The 19,686-nt window shown below is 37.3% G+C and overlaps 1 protein-coding gene across 8 annotated transcripts in view; it reads right to left on the bottom strand.

Moving 5' to 3' along the window:
* Positions 1–19,686, bottom strand: part of Tut4 (terminal uridylyl transferase 4) — a 112,016-nt gene that overhangs the window by 29,414 nt on the left and 62,916 nt on the right. For all 8 annotated transcript variants that reach the window (XM_051188417.1, XM_051188416.1, XM_051188419.1 and 5 more), the window contains 4 exons: positions 18,183–18,269; positions 14,932–15,035; positions 3,159–3,216; positions 2,971–3,074 (listed from right to left, as the gene is read on the bottom strand). In XM_051188417.1, the coding sequence (XP_051044374.1) occupies positions 2,971–3,074; positions 3,159–3,216; positions 14,932–15,035; positions 18,183–18,269 (353 nt within the window). The remainder of the gene's footprint in view (positions 1–2,970; positions 3,075–3,158; positions 3,217–14,931; positions 15,036–18,182; positions 18,270–19,686) is intronic.

Genomic DNA, 19,686 nt, shown 5'->3' with positions numbered 1-19,686 from the left:
CATCTGTAAATATTATATAGGATTAATATTCAGAACAAATAAAAAAAATTCAAAGTACAGTTAAGAAAAAAAAGAAACAAAAAAAGCAATCAATCAAAAATGGGCTTGGGATCTGAACATGGAGTTTTTTTTTTGTTTTGTTCTGTTTTTCAAGACAGAAACGGTTTCTCCATGTAGCCTTGGCTGTCCTAGAACTCACTCTGTAGACCAGGCTGGCCTCAAAGAGATCCACCTGTCTCTAGGATTTAAGGTGTGTACCACCATGCCCAGCTCAGGGAATTCTTTAAAAAAAAAAAAAAAAAAAAAAAGTTGAGATGTTCACCATCCCTAACAATTAGGAAAACAAAACAACTGAGATTTTTGTCTTCCCCCAAAACAACCAACAATAAAGACTGGAGAGATTATATGGTAAACCCTCATCCTCTACTGGTGGAATTGCAAACTGCTGCAGCTAGGCTGGAAATCAGTGTGGCAAACTCTCAAAAGCTACATATCTACCATAAAAGCTATACCTCTCTTTGGTATATGTCTAAAACACTCAACATCCCACTCCACAAATACTTGCTCACCTATCTTAACTACCATTTTATTCATATGAGATAGGATAGGACATCTTCAACTGAAGAATGGATAATGAAAATGTAGTACATATACAGTAAGAAATACTATTCAGCTATAAAGAAAAATGAAATCATAAAATGTACAGGTAAATGGATAGAAGTGGGAAGAAAAAAGAAATTCACATTGTATGAAGGAACCCAGATCCACAAAGAAAAACACATCACATTCTCTCTTCCATCTGAGAATTCCTAGGATCAAATCATCAAATGTGAGTATATAAACTGAAGAAACCAAAGAAGCCAAAAAAAGTAAAAAGGGACCATGAGTGACAAGAGAGGAGCAATAGAAAGGTATAACAGGGTACAAGTGATTTTGAAAAAAAATGGGTGGAGGCATTTTAATTACAGAAGGGAGATTAATTCAGAAGAAGGATGAAAAATTTTAAGAGCCACAAGCGATGGAAGCAGTGTAGCCTAATCTCAGATCAGCATATAATTTAGCTGTTCCATGGGTTTACTCAGGGCAAGGCACCTGTGGAAATGAACTCTCACTTGGCAGAGAACAGTAGTCCACGGGACAGCACAGAAATTTGCAAAGTACATGCAGCTTGCAGGCTGATTTCTTATTATATTGGTAATTCTTTGGGAGGTTTTAATTTTACTTTGTCAGTCATACATGCAACAGCTGTGAAATTCTGTTCCTTTTCAAATATTTTTCCCTAAGATTCAACAGGGGGCTAATTTTTCTCAAATTTCTTATCTAGAATTACTAGCTATAATTACTAATCCTAAAAACTTTTCTGACTCAATATACATAATTAGGCGTTATGGTGATACATTGTTTATGATTTATTAAAGGAGACCAAAATAGCAAGGCAGCCATACTAATTAGACATAGAAGCCATGAACACACCTCTAATCCTAGGACTCAGGATTAAGAGGTACATGGATCTCTTGAGTCCAAGATCACCCTGGGCCATCCAAGAGTGAATCAAAGCCCAAACCTTTAATCCCAGGATTTGAGAGGTACAAAAGGTAGAGAGACATTTAGTCTGTGAATTAGTCTCTAGCCACACTGAGGAGAGCGTAGCAGTCTGAGTGAATCTGACAAGCAGAGAAATTGGGAGCAGTTTGGGGATCACCCTTTTGACTCAGCATAGGTAGAGGTAAGACCTAGCAGCTGGCTGCTTTGCTTCTCTGATCTTCAGCTTGAAGTCTGAACCCCAATATCTGTCTCTGGGTCTTTTATTAATCGTGCTACAAGATACATATGAGAAAACAAAACTTGGACTATTAATTGCATCTCACAGTGCTACAGGGGGGAAAGCCTCAGGAATAAACATAGTGCCAACTGTTGAGAATAAGTTTCCTGGACACCAAGTATAGAATCATTGGTAGGATTTGGAAAAACTACAATGTAAAATACGGGATGGATAGAAACATCTTTACCAAACATAGGAGCATACATTTGTAGAAGTAGTAAGGTTCAATGAGATGGGGAGAAAGTGCTTTGTCAAGTCTGCCTTTTACAGAGAGATTGAAATATAGGACCTTCTTATAAAAAAGGAAACTATATAAAAATATCTTGTACAAGAGTAGGATGTGTTTGTCTTGTTATTTACTTAACCGTACAAAAATTCTGAACTCTATGTCTAGAATAAGGTTATGTAAGGGGTAGGAAGGTGTATTTGGGGAAACATAATCGGGAGTATGGGCTTTCATAATGATCATGATGTATTCCTTAAATTGTGATATGTTTCTTAAAGTAAAAAATAGAAACCAATAATAAAGCTGTTCGTGTAACCCTGGTAAGAAAAACTCTGTTTAAGTATAAATAAAGATGGCCTTCGCTATTCAGGGCGACTCGAATGCAACCACTTGGTGGAAAGAAGTTTTCCTTGCATCAACACTCCTTCCCTGTCTCAGGACCTGAATGCAAGCAGAGGCTGGACATTTGCTAGAAATTTCAGAGAAGTGAAACCCATGAAGTACCAACAATATGGCTGTCTAAACAAGACCTGAACAAGAACTACACCAATATATACCCTAAAATGAAAAGGGAAATCTCAAGGGACCTCAACCCTAGAATGCTAAGAGCAAGAGAAATAGTCTTCCCCAGGGAAATGCACCCAAACTGGTTATCTACTACCAAGTGATCAACTTTGAAATCATATACATACAAGTAAGTAACTGAGCAGGCTATATTTATTTAGGAACATAATACATATGTACAAACATATACATAAACAATAATTAAAGAAATAGATGCTGAAAGAACAAGGGGGTACATGGGAAGGGTGGGAGGAAAGAAAAGAGAAAGGGAATGTAGTTATATTTTAATATCAAAAATATACTTAAAATATAAAAGTAAAAATTACAACTATAGTTAGGTTTACAAAGAAAATCTTACCAATGTGTTATATAGACTGATATCACCTTCTAGTCCACTTCGTCTATGTTCAAACTTTACGATAGGCACTTTGGCAGTAGTTATAGGCAGAATGTTTCTTAAACCTAAGGGTGAGGGAACAAAAACTTAAGTTAAATACATCTTATAATGCTAATAAGTATTTTTAGTCAAAAGATATGAAATTTTACCTGGATGCCTCTTAAGAATTTTTGCCAGATTTTCAATTATTTCCTTACAGTTTAATTTCTGGAAAAATAAACAAGAAAGTAGGGTTCAATTTGATCTACTATAAAATCTATTTTAAGCAAAACATTTAATACCGATACTGTTAACTAAGTAACAGTTCAAAGACCAACATAATCAACATAAACCTGGAACCTGGTAGAAATGCTGAATCTCAGGCGTTTCTAATATGTTTTCTAGGCAAAGTTATTCATATACAGACATAATTCTGAAAAGCTTGAAGAGAGTAAAATGATTTTCAATATGTGAATCTGTGTTTTTACAGAAAATTATCTATGACATCCAATCTTTTAAATTTGAACTGATGAATTTATTAAGAATGTAATAAGTGGGAGTAAAAAACAAAATAGTATGCAGCAAAAAAAAAAATAGTAAAATTATCAGATCAGACATATAATCCAACAGAAACTACCAGAGAAGCCTGGGTTACAAAACAGCAAAACCTCTGATCAAGAGGGTCTCAGGCAAACATTTAGTCAGTCTACTTACTGTTTTACTCCTTTAGTCCTGGTACTATATATTCAATAAACTCATTCATTAAAAAAAAAAAGCTATTGTAGACAATTCTCTATATAAAACATAACTGGTGTAGCTACAAGATCTGTAAGATCTGTTGAAACTTACAGAACATAATTAACGACAGGTTTAGTGAGGGCTAACACTGATGATGAAGAACACAGGCATCCAATTTAGACAAAACTAGACTCAAATTTTTAAGTAAATATTAACTGTCTGCATGAAGCATCACACTACTACTCTATAGAAACAAAATAACCCTAAGTTGCTGGAGAATTACATGCAACCTATTAAAAAGCATTCAACAGCTAGGAGGTGCGGGCACAGGCCTTTCATCCCAGCACTCAGGAGGCAGAGGCAGGCAAATCACTGTGAGTTCAAGGAAAGCCAGATCTTCGAAGACAGTTCCAGGACATCCAGGACTGCTACACAAAGAAACATAGTCTCAACAAAACAAAAACAACAACAAAACCCCCAGCAAGTCTGATGCAAGAAATGCACTTAAATTTTTTCAGCTATTCCTATTGTGTGTTTTGTGTGTTTAGTTTTGATTCATTTTGGTTTTTTGAGACAGGGGCTCTCTATATAACCCTGGCTGTCCTGGAACTTTCTATGTACACCAAGCTGGCTAGCCTTGAATGAACTCAGAACTCCATCCATCATTGCCTCACCATCCCCATGATGGGATTAAAGATGTGTACTACCATGCCTGGTTTCTATCATTATATTCATGAAGTACATGGACATAATGATATTACTACAGCACCAACTTCCTCAAGGAAATTAAAATCTATTTTTTTAAAAGCAGAGACAGCAAAATTGATATGGCAAAGAAAATAAAAGTAGGGCCTGATCCACAGACCTAAAGTAGCATCAGTGGCAAGCCCCAACTCCAGCCAGAAACTGCCAGAGCCTCAGTCCTGGGAGCAGGAAACAACCCCTGGGTGAGGCAACAGCAACAGTTTCCAACTGTGGCTTCGAGAAACTATACCAAGAAGGTCCTTTGGGAAAGAGCACCTGCGTTCCAGACAGCATCCACTGCCATTTCTGGGTTGGAGATACCCCGATCAGCAACCACTTAACCCTCAGACCCAACTGCACCTCAAGGAGGGACCCACCACCTGAGACTAGGGCCCACTTCCACTAGAAGTGTTCACCAGAGGCTCTGTTCTGCTTGCTCAGTCAACAGAGCCACAGGACCCAACTATACCAGTTGGACAAAGAGAGACCCCCTGAAGCACAAGCTCCACATACTGATTAGAACATACTCAAAAATATAAAAGAGCAAGATGGCACCACTAGAAACTATGACAGCAAGACCTGAACATCCAAACACAGATGAAATAGAAGAAAGCAATCTAAAATAATAACTTTATGAAGATGATTGAGGCTCTTAAAGAGGAAATGAAAAATTCCCTTAAAGAAATGGAGGAAAGGACAAACAAAAAAAAAAATGGAAGAAATCAACAAATCCCTTAAAACCAAGAAAAGCTGGGCTTTGGTGATGCATGCCTTTAATCCCAACACTTGGGAGGCAGAGGCAGGCAGATCTCTGAGTTTGAGGCCAGCCTGTTGTACAGATAGAGTTCCAGGACAGGCTCCAAAGTAATACAAAGAAACCCTGTCTCAAAAAGAAAAAAAAGGAAAAAAGAAAAGAGAAAGAAAGAAAGGGAGGGAAGGAGGAAGGAAGGAAGAAAGGAAGGAAGGGAGGAAGGAAAGAAAACCAAGAAAAAGCACTCAAACAAGTGAAAGAAAGGACTCAAGCTTGAAATCTGAAATAGAGGCAATAAAGAAACCACAAACTGAGGGAATCATGGATATGGAAAATCTGGGCAAATGACCAGGAAACACAAATACAAGCATAAACAACATAAACAGCAGGATACAAGAGATTGAAGAGAATTTCAGGCATCAAAGATACAATAGAGGAAACAGATTCAGCAGTCAAAGAAAATTTTAAATTCAACAAATTCTTAACATAAAATATGCAGGAAATCTGGGAAACAATGAAAAGACCAAACCTAAGAATAATAGGGATAGAAGAATTCCAACTCAAAGGCACAGAAAATATATTCAGTAAAATCATAGAACAAAACTTTCCCAACCTAAAGAAGGACATGCCTATCCCAAAGTACAAGAAACTTATAGAACAACAAAGAGACTGAACCAAAAATAAGTTCCTCACCACATAAAAGCAAAACAATAAACAAAAAGAATAAAAAAGGAATATTAAGAGCTGCAAAAGGGGAAAAGCCAGGTAACATATAAATGCAGATCCATCAGAATTAGACCTGACTTCTCAATGGAAACAATGAAAGCCAGAAAGTCCTGGTCAGATGACATCCCTGGGACCAGGGATGATGTCAGCCCAGACTACTTTTTCCAGCAAAGCTTTCAATCACCATAGATGGAGAAAACAAGATATTCCATGATAAATCCAGATTTAAACAATAACTGTCCACAAACCCAACCCTACAGAAAGTACTAGAAGGAAAACACCAATCCAAGGAAATTAACTACATCTGCAAGAACACAGGCAATGGATAAGCTTATGGTGCAAACACCAAAGAAGGGAAATGAACACACAAAAACAAAAATAACAGGAACTAGCAATCACTGGTCATTAATATCTATTAGTATGAATGGTCTCAATTCACCTATAGAAAGACAAAGGCTAATAGATTGGATACAAAAACAAAATTCATCCTTCTATAGCATACAAGAAATACACCTCGACCTCACTAACTCAGAGTAAAGGGTTGAGGAAAAAATTTTTTTCCAATTAACTGGACCTAAGAAGCTGGTATAGCTATCTTAATATCTAACAAAATAGACTTCAAACTAAAATCAATCAAAAAAGATAAAGGGCATTTCATATTCATCACATCTATACCCCAAACACATTTGTAAAAGACTCATTACTAAAGGCTAAATCACAAACCAAGCCCCACACACTAACAGTGGGAGACTTTAACACCCCACACTCACCACTAGACAGATCTGCCAGACAGATGTATAACAGAGAAATAAGGGAACTAAACGGATGTTATGACTCAAACATTCCACCCAAACACAAAAGAATATACTTTCTTTTAAGCACCTTATGGAACCTTTTCAAAAATAGATCACATACTCAGTAACAAAGCAAACCTCAACAGATGCAAAAAAAATAAATAAATAAATAAATAAAACTGGAATAAACCCCTGTATCCTAACACATCACCACAGCTTAAAGTAAGAATTCTACAGTAACCTTAATTTCAAAAAGCCCACAACACACACAAATTGAACAGTGATCAACTGAACCAACAATGGGTGAGGAAGAAATAAAGAAATTAGAGACTTTCTAAAACTTAATGAAAACGATCACACAACATACCCACACCTAAGGGACACAATGAAAACAATGCTGACAAGAAAGTTTATAGCACTCAATGCCTACATTGAGGAACGGGAAAATCCCACACTAGTGAATTAACAGAACAACTAAAAGTGCTAGAACAAAAGGGAGCAAACTCACCCAGAATGAGTAGATGGCAAGAAATAGGCAAATTAAGGGTTGAAATCAATAAAATAAAAAACAAAGAAAACAATACAGAGTTGGTTCCTTGACAACTTCAACAAAGACAGAGAATATCCAAATTAACAAAATCAGAAACAAAAAGAGGGACATAACAACAGACACTGAGGAAATCCAGAGAACCATCAGATCGTATTTCAAAAACCTTTACTCTGGGGCTGGAGAGATAGTGTAGACATTAAGAGCACTGACTGATCTTCCAGAGGTCCTGAGTTCAATTCCCAGCAACCACATGTTGGCTCACAGCCATCTGTAATGAGATCTGGTGCCCTCATCTGGCATACAGGAATATAGGCAGGCAGAACACTACATAATAAACAAATAAATATTTAAAAAAAAAAAAAAAAACAAAAAAACCTGTACACCACAAAATTGAAAAACTTTAAAAAGATGGACAATTTTCTAGGTAGTATCACATACCAAAAAATAAAGAACAAATAAACAACTTAATGCACCTGTAACCTCTAAGGAATTCAAAATAGTTATCAATAATCTCCCAACTAAAAAAATCCCAGGCCCATGGTTTCAGTGAAGAATTTTACCAGATGTTCAAAGAAGAACTAATACCAATACTCCCCAAATTATTTTACACAACAGAAACAGAAGGAACATCACCAAACTATTTTTAACGAGGCTTCAGCTACCTTGATACCCAACATCACAAGACACAACCAAGGAAGAGAATTACAGGTCAAAATTACTGAATAAAATAAAGGCAAACAGAATCCAAGAATACATCAAAAAAGTCATCCACCAGGATCAAGTAGGATTCATCCCACAGATGCAGAGATGGTTCAACATACAAAAATCCGTCAATGTAATCCACCATATAAACAAACTGAAAAAGAAAAACCACATGATCATCTCACTAGATGTTCAAAAAAATCCTTCAACAAAATTCAACACCCCTTCATGATAAAGGTCTTGGAAAGAATAAGGATATAAGGAATATATCTAAACATCATAAAGACAATATAAAGTAACCCAACAGTCAACATCAAACTTAATGGAGAGAAAAATCAAAGCAATCCCAGTGAAAATCAGAACAAGACAAGGCTCTCTAATCTCTCAATATTCATTCACCAAACTCAAAGTTCTAGTTAGAGCAATAAGATGACAAAAGGAGATCAAGGAGTTACAAATCAGTTAAGAAGTAGACAAACTTGCTATCTGCTGATGACATGGTAGTTTATATAAGCAACCCCAATAATTCTACCAGTAAACTCCTACAACTGATAAAAACCTTCAATAATGTAGCAAGATACAAGATTAACTCAAAAGAAAAAAATCTCAGTAGCACTCCTATATACAGAAGATAAATGGCCTAAGAAATCAGAGAAACATCACCCTTTACAATATCCACAAATAAAATATCTTGGGGCAACACTAACCAAACTGAAAGACATATATGACAAAAACTTCAAGTCTTTAAAGAAAGAAATTAAAGAAGATACCAGAAAATGGAAAGCTCTCCCATGTTCTTGGATAGGCAGAATCAACATAGTAAAAACGGTAATCAAACTCCTAGCACAATTCTTCGCAGACCTGTAAAGAATAATACACAACTACATATGGAAAAACAAAAAACCCAGGATAGCCAAAAAACACTGTACAATAAAGGATCTTCTGGGAACACCACCATCCCTGATTTCAAGCTCTACTATAGGCCTATAGTAATGAAAATAGCTTGGTATTGGCATAAAAACAAGACAGGTAGACCAAAGAAATCAAATTGGTCTATGATCACCTAATTTTTGACAAAGAAGCTAAAAATATAAAATGGAAGAAAGAAAACATATTCAACAAATGGTGCTGGTATAAATGGACATCCACATGTAGAAGAATACAAATAGATCCATAGCTATCAGAATGCACATAACTCAAATCCAAATGGATCAAAGACCTCAACATAAATCCATCACAGTAGACCACTTCATAAATAGAACACCAGTAGCACAGACACTGAGAGAAACAATTAATAAATGGGATCTCCTGAAACTGAGAAGCTTCTGTAAAACAAAGGGCACAGTCATCAAGAAAAATGGCTCCCTGCAGAATGGGAAAAGATCTTCACCAACCCCACATCTGACCCCACATTTGGGCTGATTTCCCCCCCCCCAAAAAAAAAAAAAAAAAAAAAAAACTCAAGAAACTAGACATTGAAATACCAAATAATTCAATTTAAAAATGGGGTACAGATCTAAACAGAGAATTCTCAACAGAACAATCTCAAATTTCTGAAAGACACTTAAGATATGTTCAACATCCTTTGTCACCAGGGGAATGCAAATCAAAACAACACTGAGATACCATCTTATACCAAACAGAATGGCTAAGATCAAAAACACTGATGACAGCTAGAGAAAGGGGAACGCTCCTCTGTTGCTGGTGGGAGTGCAAACTTCTATAGCTATTGTGAAAATCAGAAAATTAGAGATCAACCTACCTCAAGACCCTGCAATACCACGTTTGGGCATATACCCAAAGGAAGCACATTTACACCATAAGGACATTTGTTCAACTATGTTCACAGCAACATTATTCATAATAGCCAGAACTTGGAAACAACCTAGATGTCCATCAACAAAAAGAACAGATAAAGAAAATGTGGCAGTAAGAAACAATGACATCCTAAAATTTGCAGGTAAATGAATAGAACTAGAAAAAGGACATGCTGAGTGAGATAACCCAGACTCAGAAATACAAATATAGTATGTACTTACTATGAGTAGATACCAGACATAAAGCAAAAGAAACCCAGCCTACAATCCATAACTCAGAGAAGCTAGAACCCTCTTTCAGAAACAGATGGAAGCAGATGCAGAAATCCACAACTAACCATTGGGCCAAGCTCTTGGAGTACAATTGAAGTGAGGGAGGGGCAACAGTATGAAAAAAGGAGTCAAGACCATGATGGGGAAACCCACAGAATCAGCTGCCCGAGCTAGGGAGAGATCACTGACTCAGGTCTGACAAATGGGGGACTTGCATAAGACTGAACTCTACTCCCTGGATATAGGTGACAATGGTGCAGCTAGAACAATATATGAGGCCACTTGAAGTGAGTCCAAGATCTAACTCCAATGCACAAACAGACTAAGTGAAGCCCATTGTATATGGAGAGATACTTTGCCCAGTATAGACACAAAGGTGTGGGGGTGAGGAGGTGCCTTGGTTCTGCCTCAGTGAGATGATGGGACAGACTTAGTAGACTCCCAATGGGAGGCCTTACCGTCTCTAAAGAGCAGATAGGTGATGGGATGGGGATATGTGGGGAGAGCGGGAAGAGAGGAGGGAGGGGGAACTGGGATTGAAATGTAAAAAATAAAAAAGAAAAAGAAAAAAAATTGCTTTATAAATTAACTGTATTATGTTAAAGAGCATAAAAATCAACCCCAATTAGCATTATCAAATCACTTTTATATATATTCAACTTATATTTCTTAATTACAAGAAAGAGCCTATGCAGGTAAAACTGGGGATTTCAACAGAATCATCAGTTACTAATTTACATACACTAAAAAGAAGAGGTAACTGCTCTTTACTGTATAAAATATACAATTATGACAAACTTTTCAGAGTTAATAATATTTCATCTGGTATAAACTATTTTATTCTTTTTAATTTTCTCAACTTGCATGTATTTAATCCAAATCAAAATGTTAAAGTTAATAAAGAAGATACCTAAATTTCTCTTTCCTGATCCATTAGTTTTTGCTCTTCAATATAGAGAAGGGCAACCTCCTTCCACATAAATGAGAATTTAAAGATAAAGACAGTATTACAACTCTTCAGTTGGCTTCTTGAGGAAGGGGGAGGGTGCACAACAAAGTTGCTCTGTGTAGCCTTGGCTGGCCTGAAACTCACAGAAATCCACCAGCCTTTTACCCAGAATGATGGGATCAAGTTTCTTTATAAAACAAACACTAAGCTTGCAAAATGACCATGAAAGTTTGATACCTTGAGTTCAATCCTTGAATCCACAACAGAAAGAGAAGTAACTCCCAGAGGATTATCCTCTGACTTCTACATACCTAACAACTGAGGAGGCACAGGCACAGGCATACATACATACACACATATATACACACACACACACACATATACACATACACACACACACACACAAAATGATGATGGTAAATAAAATTTTAAGAGTCAGAAAAAAGTATCAGATACCACTGCCATATTTACTCCAGGTCTACCAATTTTAAAATCATCTCCTGGAAGAACTGCCTCAGGAACACATACCTGCACTATTCTCCTGGATTATTTCTTTTAAAAGATTTTTGTTTAATCATGAGTATATGGGTGTGTGTGTGTGTGTGTGTGTGTGTGTGTGTGTGTGTATGTATGTATGTGTGCTCACACACACACATACTCCATGTATGGGTGCCCTAAGGAGGCTCAAGGTCTATAATCCCCTGGAGCTGGACTTACAGGTAGCTTTTGAACTGTCTGACTTGGATGCTGAAAATCAAACTTGGGACCTCTGTATGAAAAGTAACACACACTTTTAATTGCTCAGCCAATTCTCCAGTTGTGAATATTATCTAACAGAAGATACACTGATACCACTACAGATGCCAAAAATCTTGATCTTGTTCCTATCTTACAAATGGTACCTGATTCCGAATCATAAATTCTAACAGCAGGGCTGAGAATATGGGTTTAGGAGTCAAGAATATGAGAAGTTCTAGGCCAGAACTACATGATATTCTGTCATAACGTACTATAGCATAGCAAAGCACAGCATAGGTAAAAAACAAAACAAAAGTGACTCATTGTGTCCAATGAGTTTTATCTGAGACACAATTATTGATTTTTTTAAAAAGCCAATTGATACATTGGCCAAAGATCTCTACAAGGCCCCACAGTGGTGGCAAACACCTTTAATCTCAAGGATCAGGAGACAGAGGCAGGCAGAGTTTGAGACCAGCCTGGTCTACAGAGTGAGTTCCAGGACAGGCTCCAAAGCTACAAGAGAAATTCTGTCTCAGAAAACCATTAAAAAAAAAATCTCTACAAGGGTCCACTGCTCATCTAATTGCTCCAACAATGGTCTAATGCTCCAACAATGGTCTAAAACACTTCTTCCCCACTCAGTCAGTCCCTTTCTTCACTAGAGCTTGGACACTTTCATTCACAAAGAAGAAAAGCATCCCTATAATCCCACTGCTGAGACTGCACTGGGAAAAACATCTCCTGTTTGGTTATTCAGAGAGCTTCCAACTTCATAAAGTTTAGGTTAAGTTCTCCATTGCTATTAATACTATATTCAGCTACATTTGGGCTAAAAAATATTACAAAGAGGCAGTGAGATATAATATGAAAAGCAGGAGCCACAGAGCCCTAGACACAAATGCTGGCTACAACATGTATAGGAGAGTGAGATGTGATTACATAAATCAATTTGTCGGGTTTTTTTTTTTTTCCCTTTGAGAGGTGGACAATTTCTGTATGAAGGAAGGTGGAAGCATCATGGCACATATGGAGGTCAGAGGACAACTGATAAAACTAGTTCTGTCTTTCCACTGTGGATCCCAGGATCAAACTTAGGTTGTCAGACTTGGAAAAAAGCATTTTTACTACTGTACCATTTCAATGGCCTTTTGAAGCATTTGAAAATGGGGTAATTGGTATCTATCTCAAAATGGGTTAAGAATGAAAAATGATAAAGCATGTAAAACTATATAGAGCAACTCAATAAATGGTAGTTTCCTATACAACCCAGAGTAAAATTTCCAACCTGTGGACGTTGTAACATTGCTTCTATGGAAAAGATGTAAGTACCCCAAAATTATAATTAATTTTTAGAATATAATCCATTTATAAATTAGACGACTATATTTTCTACTGACAGTACATAGCAGAGACAGAAACAGAGTAACCAAGATCAATGCCTATAACCAAATAGAAGTACCAGCTTTTCATTGGTTATAATTTAAGAACTGTAACTTATGGTAAGCTAACTTTTGCACCCAGTTCAATCATTACTGAACTTTTGAAAGTCTCAAAAAACTAGTTGTTACATTAAAACAGGATGAATATCCATGTCCATGGCTCCATGGTGGCTGGGATCTAGGGTGGTGCCTGACTCATATTGCCACCAAGGGCTCTGCAGATGCCTGAGGTCTGGTGCCGAGGGCCATGCTCAACTACTAGCTGTAGGCGGCACTGGGGCTCTGCTGAATTAGGGCCACCAGGGCTGTTGTAGCATCCTGCACATAGTCCTGCTGCACCTGAGGGCTGTGGTTATGTGCATGGACCATGTTAACACAGGGCATGCTGTGCTGACCTGGCCCTGTCCTTCACTGGCCCTGTCCCTTGCTGAATACTGCAGCAGGCAAGCTATCCCTATCCCTCAAGGGAGAGCTGGCCCCACACTAGGGAAAGACAGCTCTATAGTGGACCAGTTTCTCTCCACCCACCGGGTCCCCACAGACACTTATAAAATAACCAATCACACTCAACATATATTTATAATTGCTTGGTCAATGGATTAGGCTTATTACTTGCTAGCTCTCTTATGAATTAATCCATTTCTACTTATCTGTGTAACACCACATGGCTGTGGCTTACCGGTGATGTATTATTCCCTGGCATCTTGTCTCCCTGGAAGTTATATGGTGCCTCCTTGACCCCGATTTCTGTTCAGATTTCCCACCTGGCTTTACTCTGGTTAACCATTAGCACAAAAAGCTTTATTCATCAACCAATAAAAGCAACATATATTTGCAGCATATAAAATGATATCCCACATCAAGGCTCTGCACACTAGAGCTCACCTTGCTGTCAGGGATGCAGGTGAGCCTATCCTGCATGCCTCACACTTGTATGCTCCCAAAGCAATCAGAAGAGGGGGCCCTGTACCTTGCGTGGACAGTAGAACTGGCTCTGGTAATGGGAATGTAGGGGACCTGGACCTGGGAGCATGAGAACTGGCTTGACTCCTAGCTGTAGGCTGCACTGGGTAAGCTAGCCAAAGCAGTGCTGGGGAGCTCACCTGGGTAGTGATGATAAGAAAAAGCTGGCCAGCTGACCAACCCAGCTACCAGGGCTATGAACTGGCCCAACACAACCTCCATACTAAATCTATAAAATGCTGGAGCATGTGAAGGGGACAAACCTACAGATCCAAAACAGCAGGATCTCCATGACACAGAACAACAACAGGGTATCAAAGAGGAGCCCCAGTGAGAGCCCATTATGCATGAGCCAGAGACCTAGAGCCAGACCAATGACAATAAAACTTGCAAGTAAAGATAAATGGAATAAACTGTGTGACTCAACGAGCCACACAACACCTTCCAGAACAAGTTTCTTCTCTGTTTGTTTCTTTGTCTTTTTTGTTTTTCTTTTAAATTTGATTTTGATTTGGGGGAGGTTCTAAGGGCAGATGTGGGGAGACAGAGATAAGTAGGATTAAAATGTATGACGTGAAATCCACAAAGAATCAATACCTGAGTTTGAATACCTTCTAAATCCATAATGCTAATACTTCTACATCTTAAACACCACTAACAAAGATACAAAAAAAAATAATAACATGTATAATCAATATCATGTATAAAATTAATTAGACAAAAACAGTCAAATCCCTTCCAAATATTAACTCTTACCTCTGCATTTTCATGGCCTTCCAGAGTCATACAAATATCCAGATCACTATCACGGAATCCAAATCCATTCTTTGAAGAACCAAATAAACACAATCTTGCCTTTTCTAAGCTCAAGAAAACAAGTCAATGAGCAGGTTAGAGGGGTCATCTAACATCTACTAATAGCTTAACAAAGCGACACATGAGAAATTCCAAAACATCCAACCACGGCTAGGATCGTTTACTGGGGTTCTTACACCCAAGTAGCTAATGGCATTATTTTTTTCAATTGAACATGGCTATACTATCTACCCCACCCTGGCCTTCTATTATTACTATAATCCAAACTGTCATTGGTAAAGTTGATTGTCAGTTTTATGGGAGATTGATAGGCATGATTATGAGGTACTATCTGACTATTTTAAAAGAGGTGGTGGGACCCACCCTTAATGTGGGTGATAGAATTCCATGGACTAAATAAAAAGAAGAAATTAAGCTGAACACAAGTATTCATCATTCCCTGCTTCCTAACTACATTGTGACCAGCTGTCTCCTGCTCAAGCATTCATTTCCTGTTTCCTAACTGGATACATTGTGACCACCTGTCTCATTCATGTTCCTGTTGCAGTGATAAATGCTAGTCTCTGAAACTATATGCCAAAATAAATCCTTCCTTAAATTACTTTTCTCAGGTATTTTGTCAAAGCAAGGAGACAAGTAACTGAAACACTAATTCTCCACGAACAGTATCATTATCCACTTAGATGCTCACCAGAAATATATGAGGTCTTTAATACCTTGCTCAACCTGCATAAGCCAATCACTAAGACTATCAGCTTCTTCCAACTCAACTATCAACCCCCACCGTTGTTCTTTAACACCAGCACCAAAGGTTAAGCTCAATATCTGATAATCTATAACTCATCTCTTAAAAGTAAACTAGTTCTCTCAGTGTATAATTCAAGTACTTTTAAATTATCACCTCAATACAAAGGATTAATTTTCCTTCCGTAGTCACTGTAATTCAGTAGATATAAATCATGTTGAGTTATTCCTTTTCGTTTAAGAGTTCTTCTATAATACCTACTTTTCAAACAAGGTATAACTTAAAGTTTAATTACACTTTTATATTATTAGTTGGGTCATGGCAAAGTATGCCACTGGTCTTGTCAGAGGAGCCCACTAGGTGTTAGCCCCCTAGGAGGTAACTCCCTAATGGGTAAATCTTGGATAGGCAAGATCCCAAGACCACAGACCCCAGAAGGATTTTTGCTTCTACTATGCCTTTAATGTTTGCTGCTTCCATCTTTGTCTGGTATCTAGCATGGTGTCAATGGGTGTGGGGAGCTCCCCACTGCCTGTAATGCAGTGTGTTTATCTCATGGAAACATCCCGTTCTACTGGGCAATTTTACCTATGGATTATTATGAAAATGATTCCTTTCTAGCTTTTCTGTCTAAGTAGTAATAATATTGTTTAAATAGAGTTGAAATGATAAAAAATAAAATAAGTGTCACACAGCTAGAACAAGAGTTCTTCTATTGAGGAACCCTATAGACTGTGGCTTAGGTTGATGACTAAGAAAAACTGAGGCAGGTAGTGGTGGCACACACTGTTAATCCCAGCACTCAGGAGGCAGAGGCAAGTGGATCTCTGTGAGTTCAAGGCCTACTGAGATTAGAGGCATGTGCCACCAATAGTCAGCATATTTTTAAAACTTTATTTGTACACATGTGTACATTCACCACAACACATGTGGAGAGTAGAGAACAATTCACAGAAGTTGGTTGTCTCTATCCACCTCGTGGATCTAAGAATCAAATTCAGCTAGCCCAAGAATTCCTTATTTTTATTAGTTTTATTTTGAATTCTACTAAAATAAAATCATTTAAAGTATCCTCAACATAAAATACTTTAAACATGAGTCTTTATTTTTCAAACACACAAAATATTCTTCAAAAAGGCTATTATGATCAAATAAAATTGAGTATGAGTTTTATTTAAAAGAGACAGGGAAGACTTAAGATTGGTCTAAACATCATCATTTAGAATAGCTGGCCAGTCTGGAGAGATGGCTCAGTGGTTAAGAGCACTGACTGCTCTTCCAGAAGACCAGAGTTCAATTCCCAGCACCCACATGGCAGCTCACACCTGTCTGTAATTCCAGTCCCAGGGGACCTGACACCCACAGCAAGACATAAATGCACATAAAATAAAAATAAATAGAATAGCTGGCCAGTGAGCACAGGACCTGTGTGTCTTCCTCCTCAGTACTGAGATTATAAATATGACATTTGTGTGTGGGCATGTATGTGCAAATGGATGTACATACTTGTAGAGAACAAAAAAGTGTTGAATCTCTAGATTACAATGTTCAGAATCAAACTCAGGTTCTCTGGGAAGAACAAGTGTTCTCAAACACTGAGCCATGTCTCCAGCACCTGCACCCTATGTTTTTACATTGGTCCTGGGAATAAAACTCAGGTCCTCACACTTACAAGTGAGCCATTTACCCAGATCTAAATAAATTACTATAAATATTTCTAAAATATTTGATCATAAACCTCCTGTATCACTTAATACTAAAAAATTCTACATAGCTTTCATTAAACAAAATGCTCTTCTACCAATGTCCAAATGGTTCTAATCATCTAATCTTCAGAATATCTCTATGACCACATCTTTCTATTACAACTTTTCTTACACATTCCACTCCAAACACAGTGGAATTTCAGTTTTAAAAAACATCAGACATAATCTAAGAATTGATATCTGCCCTTTCTTTATAATGTTCTCTCCTTGGAAATTCATATAATACGGGTTTTTTTTTTTTTTGGGGGGGGGGGGGGGGTTGCTTGTTACAGGGTTTCTCTGTATTGCTTTGGAGCCTGTCCTGGAACTAGCTCTGTAGAACAGGCTAGCCTCGAACTCACAAGAGTTCCGCCTGCCTCTGCCTCCCAAGTTCTGGGATTAATGTGTTCCTTCCTACTATTAAGACTCAACTCATGCTACCTCATGAGAGATTTACTAACAACCTATCATTTATCACCACACTTTTAATAGCATTTACTATTTACTGACATAGTTGTACCTATTTAATTTGACTGCTATCCCCTCTTAAATATACTCATGAAAGCAGTTTCTCTTTTATGTGTAATATTGCCACAGAAACCAAAATAGTACTTAACATATAATTGTTAATAAATATCTTAAGTCAATTAAATCAAAACCATGTGATAACAGTAACAACCAACTTTTAACCTATGACATACCATCATATTCTTTTTGAATAAACTTTTCCAAGCCAATTAAAATTTGCTCCCTGTTGTGTTGTTCAGAGCAAGGTGGTGATAATTCATCTATATGAAAAAAAGAAACAAAAGTGAGAAAAACAGAATATAAAACTTCCTTCAGGTTTTTAACCTAAAAATTCTGACTCAGTACTTTCACTATTTACTTTTTTATTTTGTGACAGGGTTTCTCTGTGTAGCTCTGGAGCCTGGCCTGGAACTCACACAGATCCACCTGCTAGGCCTCTGCCTCCGGGGTGGTGGGTTTAAAGGTGCACGCCACCATGCCCAGCTGAGATAAAGAACCTTTAAGAGGTCTAACAATAGTAGGAAGCCTTTCAATCATGAAGGACACGCCCTTGAAGAGGGGGAATTTTGGAATCCGATGTACTTTCTCTTCTCTTCAGCATAGCAACTTTGAGAGTAATGGTTTTGCTATACCATGCACTTCTGCTACAATATGCCACCTCATCATAGGCACAAAGTGACAGAACCAATGGCTCCTAGACTGAACCCCTCAAATATTGGGCCCAAATAAACCTATTTTTAAGTTGATCCCTTTGAAATTTAGCTTATCATGATTAAAATATAACAAAAAATAATGGAACCAAGAGCACTACAAGAAAACCAAAATGAATGAGAACAAAGTATAATGGCATATTTATAATGATTACAAGGAAACCTTTACTTTGAAGGCTAAACTAAAAAATTAATAAAACTGTTTTACGGTATACAAATTTTACAAAATGATTCAAGATCAGGAGGATCTCAGGGTGGTATAGAGACTGTGATGAAAGCATCTATTTTATAAATGTATAAAAAGCATCCAGTCAAGGGAGTAGATTTTTTTTTTTTTTAAATTACAGGGACCCTGTTGTTATTTAAAAAAAAAAAAAACAAACAAAAGAAAAGCAAAAACAAAAACAGCTGAGTAGTAGCGACACACACCTTTAATCCAGCACTTGTAGGCAGAAGCAGGTGGATCTCTGAGTTCAAAGCCAGCCTGGTCAGTAGAGCTAGTTCTATCACAGCCAAGGCTACACAAAACAAATCCTGTTTCTTGAAAACCAAAACCAAACCAAACAAACAGCATAGAGAAAAAAGACAATGAGTGCAATCTGTAAGTTTAAGGCCAAGAGAAGCTATACAAACGCTCAACTCTAAATTAAGTTTAATAGTTCTGAGACTGCTAATACAGGTGTATTGAAATAAAACAATTAAATAATTTTCAGTGGTAGATTGTAAGAATTGGGTTTCTCCTTACTGGAGAAGATGAAAGAATGAAAAATGTAGTAGCTCAGAATCAAAGAAGAGACTAGTGAAATCATTAGATAAGATGACTGCATGAAAAAAAATATATAGGTAAGTATGTATACACTTAATACTTACACATGTGTTTTCTTGTTCTGAGAGTCTAAAAGCAACATTCCAATAATGTTAAGAACACATGATAGGTGTAGTGGCACAAACCTTTAAACACAGCACT

Source organism: Phodopus roborovskii, unplaced genomic scaffold (genome assembly GCF_943737965.1).
Source record: "Phodopus roborovskii unplaced genomic scaffold, PHOROB, whole genome shotgun sequence".
NCBI lineage: Eukaryota > Metazoa > Chordata > Mammalia > Rodentia > Cricetidae > Phodopus > Phodopus roborovskii.
This window is presented reverse-complemented; position numbering and strand designations above follow the sequence as displayed.